The following is a 12,378-nucleotide window of genomic DNA, read 5'->3' on the forward strand; positions in this document are numbered from 1 at the left end:
ATTTAAATGGACTTCTCCAGAAAAGAGAGGCCAGGGACAGCAGGCTGACGCTGGGAGACGGTGCAGAGGAACGGAGGCGTCGGGGAGGAGCCCACAAACCCCTTGTGCAGAGCTGCTGCTGTCAGACTAATGAGGACAGAAACTCTTGAAAGAAAACTACGTGGAAAGCCCTATTATTGGAAAGAAGTGAGGTTTTGTTTGCATGTCATGGCTCACTTCTGCAAGCCCTGAAAGTACTGTAAAACGTGAAATAGATCCTCAGGTGTGCCAATGGAAAAGACAGGTATGTTCCTTTGTCTGTTAAAAATAATACTGCTCTACAGCGTGAAAACACAGCCAGGGTAACCAGCATTGCTTTACAGCTCAGTGAACGTACGTGTACGCCTGTGTACATTGTTCTGTATCATTTTTGTACTTGTAAGAAATACAGCTGTGACAGGCTATTAAAAGCAAGACTTTAAACAATGCATCAGCTTTTCATAATTGCAAGTGCTTCGCCCTTGAACACTTGTTTCCTGGCAGATAACTTCCAACACAATAAGAGAATTTACATACATGTATGTAGATCAGTATTTATACTTACATTTATACCTCTATATACACGCACACATGAAGAAAAGTATGTGTATATAAAAACTACATTTGCTTTATTTTGACATTTTCTCCCTGACCTGCCTCTTGCCGTCATAACATGAAAAACTCTCTGGGCAAGTCATGGGGTTTCTGATACTTCTTCGCTTCTTCCTCTATTTTGGAAAGTTGATGCCAGTGACATTCTATGTAACTTATGGTTATTAAAATGATTCTGTTCACGTACTCATTAACAAGGCAGCAGAGACTGATACTTGGACCATTGAGAACTGGGACCACTGAATCTGCTGTGCTAATACTGAGCACTACCAGTTCCTTTTGGAGGAGGAGAAATGAGTTCAGAGTCTGGTCTACCAAACAGTGCTTTTCTGGTATTAGCATGGAGGGAGTGGTAGGAAATTCTCAGTGCATCTGCTGTTATGAGGTAAGGTAAGCAAGAGTAAACGTTAGCAAAACTGTTTCTTTCTGTGTCTGCTGATCCCCTGAAAGATGACGTTCAGAGCTGCCAGGGTAAGCATGAAGAGGACATCCCGAAGAGTTCCCCATTTGACTTCGTTATAAAACCGTTCCAAGGGAAGAGGTCTTCTCCTGGAAAAAGAAAAGAACAGCCTTCAGCCATCAAAAAATTCTTCAGGGGCTTTGACTTTGGGAAATCTGAAGGCGAGGACAGAAGGGAAAGTGAAGAAACAGAAATAAACAACTCTGGAGCTGATGATCAGAGCGAGAAGCAAGATCTCTCTGTAGAAGGTAATGCTGGTACAATAATGAAATACCTGTGCATGTCTATATATTTTAATTTCACAGAAAATCAGCTGCTTTTCTTGCTAGCCAAAATCCTGTACTTTGCTGCCTACAGTTTATCCTTTAGCTGGATTTCCTTCTGATTGGAACATTATCAAGGATGTGCCCTCTAATTTGATAGGTGCCAAGCAAGGAGCGAGATCCGTGTTGCTGAGGAGGGATAAAGCTTTTGGGTGACCTCTCTCTTGATCTCCAGTGTGGGAGGTCGGAGCTGGAGTCAGCTCATTAGTTGCCGAGCTTATTTGGTTTCAAAGCCGAGCTTTGAGCAGTAGCTTGGCTTGTTGTGTTTAAGATCGGTCTCTGTCCGCCCTGCTGCTAAAGCGATCTGAAGACAACAAGAGCAGCTGTTTCCTACCACTTCACACTGCGGGGAAGGGGGAGGGGATGGAAATTCGTCACGTATGTTATTTTGCACACACAAGAATACTCTTTACATCCACACCAGAGCAAATGTGGCTGTTTTTAAAAAGGAGCTGGAAGGTGAGCCTTCGAACCCCGTCCTTTGTCCTAAGAGTTTTGGGGGAACAATGAGAGGACAGCTACTGAGAGTGGGGTTGCTATTCCGTGTAAATTTTTGCTGCTTTTTTCCAGCTATAGGCAGGCATTAGGTGAAAGTGCTGACTTGTTAAAGGGTTTAGCAGTAAATGTAAATTCAGTTTTCCCTGCTGTACAAACTGCATGGAAGAAGAAGGTCAGTGGGGGTCGCTTTGCAAAGCCAAGAGAAGCAGGAACTGCCTTACCCAGACAATGAGTAAAAGCGAGCACAGGCTGTCGTGAGGGAAGCAGCAGGTCCACGGCACAACTGCAGGGCCCGTCGGTGCTAACTGACGGGGTACGGACTGTGTTGCAGCAGCGTGGCTACAGTGCAGGCACACAGAGAGGGTTATAGGACTTGTGCATCCAGAACAGCTGCAGTTGGGAGTTTTGCATGAATTTCACGCCCTTGAACTGGTGCTGCAAACATCCAAAGTCACTGGCGTGAGGTAGCGCGGAGATGTTCTCGCTCTGCGTCGGGAGCTTTGTAGTGATCTGATCTGTAACGGTCTTGTCACTCAAGTTATTGGGCCACGTTGATTCAATAGAGCCCGGTTTGCTGCCAGATTTATTTCATTTCCTAACGTCTTCCCCCGGCAGCCACAGACAGGTTTGACACATGGTGTTAGTGGCAGAGATAACCAGGGCCCTATTTCTTTGTTACTCAGATGGACTTTCACATCTCATTTCTGAAGCGGAGTCACCATCTGGTGAGCAGAGATTTAACCAGTTCATGCAGAAACTGGGAAAGAAACCCAACAGCAAGAATCTGGATTTAAATAATTGTGCATTAAGTGCAGCAGATGTAACAGAGCTGGGTAAATACACGTTTTATTTAACCAGTCACTTCATACATTTCTTTAATTCTTATTTGCCCATTCAATTACTTGCTGTCCTCTTTTCCGTTCCCTTTCTTTCATACAGACCTGGCTTTATTTAACATTTCATCTGGTGGTCCCAGGTCCCTGAGAAATGTTAATTAATAAATTATATAAATTACGTAATATATCTAAATATAAGAATCATACATGAATGTCCTTACGCTCAAACTACAGATAAGGAAACTGAGGAACAAATTGTCAGGGCTTTATAACGCTCTGTTTGTTGTAGAAAACATCTTTGTGTTAAGATGTATTGACATCCAGGGTGTGCAGATAACACGCAAACAGAACATACTTCATTTTTTCTTTTTTTTTCTTCCTTTTTTTTTTTTTTCAGCTTCTTTGCTGCCATTTCTCCCAGAGCTGGAAGAGATCAGCCTGTCCTGGAATGGTTGTGTTGGTGGGACTTTGAAAGCTCTCACTGTTCATCTTCATCATGTGAACCTGTTAAAAGTCCTTCGACTTAACAACTGCAGGCTGACAGCTGAGGATGTCATTTCCTTAGGTACAGGATTTCATTTACATTTACTTCCAGACAGCTTGGGTCTAGTGTAATCCATCTCATCTCTTCCTACATCCTACTCCTGCTGCTTCCACACTGGGTGATGTAAACTCCCGCTGTGAAACAGTAGAAAGAACTTGGGCTTATGAGTGACCTTGTACATTTGAGTAGCTCTGCCGAGTTCTTTCCTCAGGTTATGAAGCTTTCACATTCAGAAGGAAACAGAATTCAGTCCTGTTTGCAGGAAAGCATGTTTTAAATTTGGATTAGTTTGGGTTTTTTTTTGGCTAGCTTTGATGTCTAATGGTAGACAGAAGAACTGAAGCAGAGTCAGTCATAATAAAGTCAGCTTAGGTCTTCCTGCTGCAGGGCAGATGAACGCTCATTACAAAAAAAAAATGATGGTCTTTTGGAGGAGACTTAAAACCAGAGGTGCTGCCTCAGAGCTTTATGACTTGTTTTTGCAAGTCTAGGAGAAGCTTATTCCTCTGCTTACTTCTTTGCTTGGAGTGCCTGCAACCCTGCTTTCTGCAAAGCAGGAGATTTAGAGGTTTTAAGGGCGGCCTTATGCACTCAGGTTCTAATGCTCAGTCACTTACCTCTGGGCCTGGAGTTTGCTCTGGGGTGGGTCTGTGATATGTATCTAAAAGAAGGGCAGACTCAATCAACTAGGAATTACAAAAACTACTGCTTATTTTGCAAGCTCTAAAAACTGGTCTGAGTTATAAAGCTGGGTTTTGCGTCATTCGTATCCAAGCTTTTTCCAGGAACGGATCAGAAATAAAATGACGTATATGGAGGTAGCTCAAAAGTGGGTCATGCTATCTGCTGGGGAGGAAAAATGCTTCCCTACAAAAGCTGATGAAAATAATTGGTCTGTTTCTGGTGAGGGTAAAATCTGTGTTTCATTTTCTATATTTTTTTTTTCAAATTTATTTCAGTCTTTTTCAAACTCTTTTCTCATACTTTTTTTTTTCTCTTGAGTTTTATTAGTTATATCTCCAATTGATTTGTTCTGCCTGGTTCTTATGTGCTTTTTCCTTCCCCCTTCTGACTTGGCCTCTGCTGAGACAAACACAAAACTGATCATAGGACTTGAATTTCCAGTCAAAATGGGATGCCCTTGAAACGTGGAACAGCAACAGTCAGTTTGCATTGATTTTTGCCTGCGATTTTGAAAACAGCATGTGTATTTAGGCCAATGCTGCCTGTTTGACTTTGTCCGCATCTATCAGTGGAAACGTGGCCACTTGTGGCCTCAGGACATTCTACTCAGAAATCAGTGCCTCAAGTATAACTGTAATATCCACCTCTCCTGTGGGATTGCTCAGAGCTGTGACTGTGAGAGGTGGTAGGAAACCATTCCTGGAGTTATAGTCCTTTATTTATCTTCTGGGTGGAAAAGGTGTTTGGAATGCCAGTCCCCATGTCAAACAGGAACAGGCTATGTTGCAGAGGCAAAACCCCTTCTTAGCTGTAGAGCATCGCTCAGTATTACAAGACTGAGGCAATAATTTAAAATATATGCAAAAAATAAAAATTAAGACATATCCTGTTCTCTCAAACCTGGATATTACTAACGACAGAAATAATTATTTTTCTATTATAAATCTTTTGTGAAGAATTAATTATGAAAACTCATAGACATGAAAGGGGTTTGTTATTAATATACAATTCTCAATTATTTGGTTGATGACAAGACTTTAGATCAAAAATTTGTATATGACACTTTGAAATTACATTTGCATATGGTCTGATTAATTGATCTTCCTTGGGAATGGGTTTATGCAAATATACATCTGCCTCCCTCCTCTACAGAGGAAGTTAGGAAGCTGGATTTTGCAGTGGGATGTTAGTGTTACAAAGGAGCACCAACACAGTTCACAGTGGCAGGGGGGGTCAAGCCTGGAAGAGGCTGATTTTTCTGAATGTAATCAAAATCAGTGCTGCCTGCCTTGAAATCATGGGAAAGTTAGTTTGGGTCAAAACAGTGCTCATCCTGATGCCTTGTGAAGACATTCCTGTCAGAAACGGACCTTTACGTTTCAGAAATAGTTGTGAGAGGACTTCTTTCATCCTTTCCAAAATGACCTGTGGACTCAGTACAGAGGACGTTGGAAGTTTGCCAAATAAAACAGAGCAGAGCTACACTAAATTCAGACTTGTCCCTTGTATTGATTTCCCTATAAACTAGACTTTCTGGGTCCTGGCACAGCTCTACAACGATGGCCAAACAGTCTGATGAGGATTTGGGAACCTGAATAAATTTCAGGTCTGTGCGTACTGTGACAATGACTTGTGACGTCCGTTGCCCCTTAGACAAGGTGAGAATTTATGCAGCATTGCTGCAGTAACAACAGTTCATGGCACACACCAATTTTCCTGGCAAGCCATTCAGAACATAATAATTTGAGAATTAAGTGGCTAACCTTCCTCTTTAATATATATTTAATATATGCCAAACCTGTATTTTTGTCTTGCACTGAAATTATGACCTAGAATGAATGATCTTAGACTTCTGTTGCAGGAGAGGCATTTGAAATTGTTTCTCAACTTGAAGAACTGGATTTGTCATGGAACAGTAACATAGGCGGGAAACTATTGCTCTTGACAAAAAAACTCCAGAAAAGATGCAAGTTAAAACTTCTGAAAATTACAGACTGTAACCTGACGGCAAAGGATGGAGAATCCCTTGGTATGTGTTTCCATCTAGCTGGACTGCGACTGGCTTCACAAAAATGTAACTTGTTTGACTCAGATGATGGCTGTAATTGAGCTCAGTATTAGTGGAAAGTTAATTTATGTCAGGCTCTGCATTACAACAGCACTTACCACACAGTGTTGGGATTTAATGCACTTTCATCCAAAGAAGAAAGTTGTTCTCTGTAGTCATGTGAGGTAGGGTTGGGAAGAAGAATAGCTGGATCTAAACCACAGTCTGGCTGCCTCAGTGGTCCAGGGTTGCTGGATCCTTTGAGATCCTGAGCAAGTCACGGGTGCCAGAATTTCCAACATTGATTGCTTAAAATTAAGCAGCTGAATATGTAGTTGGCCATGGGATGGGAAAGAAGGCCTGAGGGATGGGAATTTAGGCTGAGTTGGCAACCACTGATCTCACGCACCTCCTCTTTCCTCTCACCATAGCTCCAGTCCCGTGTGGTCTTTTGATCTGATTCTGTGTTTTAAATCATATTTTCTCCCTAAAGGGAAGCCCCTGTGCTCTCATCTCCGCTGCAGGAGCTGGCCCGTGTGCAACATACAGTCCTGTACCTTTTCATTAGAAATTTTTCTTTCTCTTTGTATTCCTGCTTTTTATTCCACTGTATTTTTCTAACTGCCCTTGTATTTTTTTACTTTTATTTTCGTACAGATTTTTCACTGATTTTCTTGATTCCTGTCCAATCTTTGTTTTGCTGCATTTTGTAGGTGGAGCAGGAACTCAGTCAGTCTAAACCACACATATAGGCAAACCCAGCCTACCTCTTCCTGTTTGTCATCGTGCTATGTTTTTCTAGGGTTCATCTGTATATATTTCATACAATTACCAATTCACGTTTTCATTTCTTTTCTTTTTTTTTCCCCAGCTGAAATTCTAAATGTGATCCCAAACCTTGAAGTATTAGATCTCTCTATCAACAAACACATCGGGTGCAGCGTGAAGGTTATTGCTCAGGATCTGAAAAATGTGCCAGGCCTGAAAGAGTTAAACTTGCACATGTGTGGATTAAAGCAAGACAGCCTCCAGGGCTTAGGTTAGACTTTCTGTTCGGAAAGACTTTCATTCTGAATAAATTGTACATCTGAAAACCATTTAAGAAAGGCAATGAGGTGGGATTTTGCTGACGGTTTGGCAGTATTAATGGGCGATCGTTATTTGCTGTTTGAGGGCTGATAAAAGACTACAGAGACTTTCAGCAGGAGTAGCATTTGTCTTCCCTGAGCTCAAGCATGTGAAAGTCAGTGGGGAGAGTCACCCTTCACACCATTTATCTGAGACACATCTTAGGGTAGATTAGTGGCTCTCTGGACATGCTTCCTCTCTCCCCAGAGAACGCAGGCAAGGGCACACGCAGGCTAGCTAACTTTTAACAAGCTGATCCTGCTCTCGGAGGGAAATCCAAACTCACCATTATCACTTAATGAGTGTCCAGTGAAGCCATATAAAATGGGCTGCTTATCTGTGTTTCTCCCTAGTGGAGGTCTTATCCGTAAGACACAACAACTGGCACTAATTAGCACATCCAGCAGTAATTTCGGCAAAAGGCTGGGGATTGAATGGATCTGGGGGATGAGCTGGCCTCACCTTCACCTGCTCTTTCAGAGAAGAATGGAGTTGCATGGATGGGAAAGCTCTGCGGTATTACCGTGTGTCTGCTGTGGTTATACGCTGAAGCTTAGTCTGAGAACGTTGCCTGCAATACCGTGTGCAAACTTTGACGTTCGAGTAGATAAACGCTAAAGCCGCGACCTGTGCTATTGTAGCAGCTGCTGACCAGCATGCTCCCTTTTCCATTTCAGACACTGCTTTACAGCACCTTGCAGAGCTAAGAAAATTAGACATATCGTGTAACAGAGACATTGGTGGTGGCTTTAAAGACTCAACAGCTCATTTGGCCAGCTTGAAAAATCTTGAAGTCCTTGATCTCCACCAGTGCTGTGTCACAGAAGAGGACATGACCGTTTTGTGTAAGGATATGTTGAAGAAATCCATTAAGAATCTAGGTTTTGACTGCTGAAAATATCTCAAAGGTGTGAGAGATTCTGCCTAACCTGGTCTAGCAGATCTCAGTGCTTTTTTCATTAGGCAGTTCTGGAGGTGCGGTGTGGAGGATAGCTTTTACGATCAATAGGGAATGGGTTTTTTGCTGAATCAAAGGGAATCTCGTAGTGTCTGAACCCATATGGAACTAAGGACCCGAATCCTCCATGATTCAGATCCGTGATGGGAATGTAGGAACTGCCACCTAGCACTGCTTTTTTTGGTAATCAGTGATTTTGGAGATAGCCAGGGACTGTTCCTCTGCTGGTGTAAATCGGCGGGGATCCAAGGTGCGTATGTGCACGGAAACGTAACTGCCAAAGACTCGCTTAGTGAACTGTACGTCCAGTGGAGAGTCACGCAGGAGATCTTGCGTTGCTGCTGCTGCTTTATGCTTTATAGAAAAGCTGACTACAGTCTCCAGGTTGAATTGATCCAACTCATAAATACTATTAGGAAGAAAAAGATATTTCCCATTCAATCAGTGAGACAGTTTATTTTTTCGTGTGCATTATCATATCTTTTTGACATCAGTTTTTACTCTTTAGAACAACAACAAAAAATCCCATGACTCAAAGCCTATGTTGCCCACACATTTTCCGTGATAAAGAAGACAGTTTGAAAAACTGCTGCTGAAGCACTGGGAAATATTAACTATTAGTAATAGAAATTATGATTTATTTTTAATTTATTGACTAATAGAGAATAATAACATTAATATAAAGTAGTTTCAGTTAGCAGTGAAGACATTTGGAAAGAACTCCCCTCTCATTTAATGTTAGATTCCCTACTTCACCTAGAAAATCTCAACAGGAAGCTGTATTCTGACAACCTTCCACACGGTGTGTAATACCTAATTTCTTAAACATGCCTCCTGAAAATGACAAGGCTATTTATGGACTAAAATATTAGTCACCCTAAATTTGAGTGTCAAAACTTGGCCTTGACTTTTGGATTGATCTATAAAGAAAAGAAATGATGTCAGGCAAATATACAACTACGTATTTGTTCTGGATTGGTGACTGTCTAATAAATATTTCATGTTTTCGTAGCCCAGGTGATACCTTTACTCTCCAGTCTTCAAGAGCTGAATTTATCCTCGAATAAAAATGTGGGAGTCTCATCCGATCCTCTTCTGGGCAGGCTCAGGTTTTTACCAAAGTTGAAACTTGTGGCCATCAGCAATTGTGGCTTAGGCGAAGAGTCGTTTTCATCACTAGGTAGGAATGTTTTTTTAAAGCGTATCTATTCTCTGTGTATGCTGGTGGGACAAAGCACTTCATGCTCCGTTGGCTGAACTCCAGAGATCATGGTTGCATTATACTACAGAGTGAAAAAGCCTGTGATGAAACCAGTGCTTCATGGGACATGGCTGCAAGCACAGATCATTGTCTGTCTTCCCCCATTATACCTTTTAGTCCTTCATTTGATAGTGAGCTTTTGTGCACTCCCTAATTGGGGAAGGGAAAGGAAACCATGATTTCCTATTATGCTGTAATTACAGTTTGGTTGTGAGACTGCATTTGCAGTTTGGTGGGGTAAAGTTTTGGCTGAAGGTTTTTCACCTCGCTGCATGTGGAAGTGTCAGCAGAAACTTTGTGGAATAGAGTTAAGCATGGGGCAATGGAGGAACGGAGGCAAGGACTGCAGTAGTGGAAAAGGTATTGCACAGCCATGAAGAAACGTCCAGTCTAACACAGGATGTGTAAATTCAGCCCCTTTTGCCTACTTATTGCAAATCTCAGTGGATTAGCGGCTACACTGTCCCTTTGATAGGCGTTCCATATGGCACATGAAATCTAAGTGCAGAGGGACCTGTTAGTTGCTGTGTATTGTGCACTTACATTTTGTCCTGTTCACTAGTGACATTGAAACCTGCAGTAAAACTTGACTGCCTTCAGCAGAAGCAGCAGCAAGCTAAACTGGTCTGAGGTCCCTGCAGGAAGAGTACTATATTTATATTATTACAATTATGTAAGAGTGACATCATGGAAATTGATGTTGTCAAAAGCTACAGAGCATTTCACCTTGCATGGTGAGTTCACAGCAAAAAATACCTGTCTTTAAATGGATATAAATTGGTTTAAAAACAAGCTGTTGAATTAAATTGACTTTGGTGGGACAAGGTTAAGGTAATAACGTAAACAGAAAGACAAGAAACCGCTCCACAGAGTCCTTAAAGATTCTGTAGGCAGGCCTTTCTTATGTTCTATTATAAAGAGCACAGGAGGGATTTTTTTGTCTGACCTTTATGAGGATAAAATAAGCCATTCTAAGCACAAGTAGGCAGCCTGTTAGGAGCCTATTTACAGGTGAATTGCGGGTGAGGTGTCTATTGAGGCCGTGTTGTTTTCTCTTAGTAAGCAGAAGTTGCTGGTCTTAATCTTTTCAGCTGAGGCTGCCCTTCACCTTCCTGAACTGGAGATATTAGACCTTTCTTGGAATAAGTGCGTTGGTGGGAACCTAAAGCTGCTTTTGGGAGCACTAAAGCTTGCAACGGAGATTCAAGTGTTAAGACTGAGCAGCTGTAACTTGGTGGCTGAAGATTTGGCGCTTCTCAGTACGTATAACACGGTATTTACTAGCAGTCAAGGAGCCAGGGCATTTAGACCGCAATTCAGAAGGGACTTGTTCCATGGGCTGAGCACATTTTTGCATAAATCAAATGAAAAGATGGAAAATACAGCAGTATTTTTCCCAGAAAGTGTTTTCATTTTGCTAGAGACTGTGTGTCCTGTACATGCACAGTGAAAAAACTGAAACGAATGAAAGGCAAAGAATCTTTTAGCAATTTCATCTATTAATACAAAAAGGCAGCGCTTAGAGATATCTCATATGAGATATTTAAAGTGGCTTCTGAGGGGTTTTATTTTGCTCAGTTGCTGGTTTTGGGGTCAGTAATTTATAGAAAATGTATGTGCTGACAGCCAGCAATGCAGGCACTACCAGCTCTCAGTCCATTAGGTGTGGTTCTGGAGTCAAACTATTGTGGGAGAATTAAAACAGAAATATTTTCAGCCACCTCTTAGCAGCTGCTGAGAAATACTGGAAAATGGGAACCTGGTGAAGGAATAAATTCCAGGATCCTTTTAAAGACCTGTTCATTTTATAATCGTCCTTGTGATTTCTGTGAGCCTGACTCATGGGTTTTGAGTGTCTGAGATTGGCACTAGCTGCGTGACAGCTATTAAGGCCCTGTAATCTGAAGGCTGGTGAGATGAAGCCTGAATATTTTTGGCTTTACAAACAGCACCCTTGATGGATGTCTCCTTTGCCAATCATACTTTAAGGATCCCAGTTCCCTTTAGGGTGTATTAGGCCCATTACCCTCCCACAGTGAGAGGTGGCAGTTGTAATCATGCAACCTCATCTAGCTTTGCTTCCCTCTTTCTAAATCTCCCTGTAAAGCGTGTCTGCCTATTTTAATTGGCTCTTGATATAACCTCCTTCCAACTGGCTCAAAGCTTTCCAGGTTGCCGTACAATTTTAACCCAATGCTTCTGTTCCTTTGGAATTCCCTGTGTTTTAAATGTTATACACTCCTTCAGCTGTCGTAAAAGAGTCTTTCTGAGATCGGCAGCAAGTGATTCGATGTTGCTGAGGCGTTGAATCTTGCTGTTTGACTGCTGAAAAGCCTTAAATGGTGTGGTATTAAAATACTACTCTTCTTACTTATAAGCTTTTAAAGCAATTGCTAGGATGTATTAGTTGTGTCTGTCATTTCTTGCAGCGTTGCTGACGCAGGACGGCCATCTAGCCAGATTACGGAAGCTGGATTTGAGTTATAACAACAACATCTCTGACGAAGGGTGGGCCGTTTTCTGTCAAGGCTTAGCAGTATTCAAAGAACTCTCGGAGCTGGATGTCAGTCTTCGCCCATCGTCCTGCCGTGACTGTGGGACGTGGTTCAGCGAGTTGTTAGCAGCCCTGACGAAGCTGCCCGCCTTGGCAGAGCTGGGGATGCAAAGGTGGATCCTTTCAGAGTCACAGCGAAAACGACTGGAAAGCTTTAATCAAGACCACGAAAGAAACATTCGTTTTGACTGTTGATGAAGGTTGAAGGTTTCTGGAAGGCCTTTCACAAAGCAGCCCGTGAACCAAGTATTACGTGTCTCTGACTTAAAAGACTGCCCAGTTTTTAGTAGTCTCATCTCATGAGAGCTCTTAAAATAGTTCCACAGTTATATAGAACTGTTATTTAACCTTCTGCATGCGAAGATCATTCCATTTAATAACCTGTTCTTTCAGATCCTCTGGGCCATGCTTACACTGCCTATATCTGCTTTATCTTTGTGTTGTGACTCCTGCAA

At 42.0% G+C, this 12,378-nt stretch overlaps 1 protein-coding gene across 2 annotated transcripts; it reads left to right on the plus strand.

Moving 5' to 3' along the window:
• Window positions 1-270: 270 nt before the first annotated feature.
• On the plus strand, window positions 271-12,118 carry LRRC31 (leucine rich repeat containing 31). 2 transcript variants are annotated; one of them, XM_009957613.2, is made up of 10 exons: window positions 271-283; window positions 1,081-1,338; window positions 2,595-2,744; window positions 3,145-3,312; window positions 5,837-6,004; window positions 6,894-7,061; window positions 7,828-7,995; window positions 9,121-9,288; window positions 10,461-10,628; window positions 11,799-12,118. In XM_009957613.2, the coding sequence occupies exons 1-10, from the start codon at window positions 271-273 to the stop codon at window positions 12,116-12,118; spliced, it is 1,749 nt and encodes a 582-aa protein (XP_009955915.1). The 2 variants fall into 2 exon arrangements, with proteins under 2 accessions (XP_009955915.1, XP_086324439.1); XM_086468313.1 differs by lacking the exon at window positions 1,081-1,338.
• Window positions 12,119-12,378: the final 260 nt, after the last annotated feature.

Source organism: Leptosomus discolor, chromosome 7 (assembly GCF_034619465.1).
Source record: "Leptosomus discolor isolate bLepDis1 chromosome 7, bLepDis1.hap2, whole genome shotgun sequence".
NCBI classification, from domain to species: Eukaryota; Metazoa; Chordata; class Aves; order Leptosomiformes; family Leptosomidae; genus Leptosomus; species Leptosomus discolor.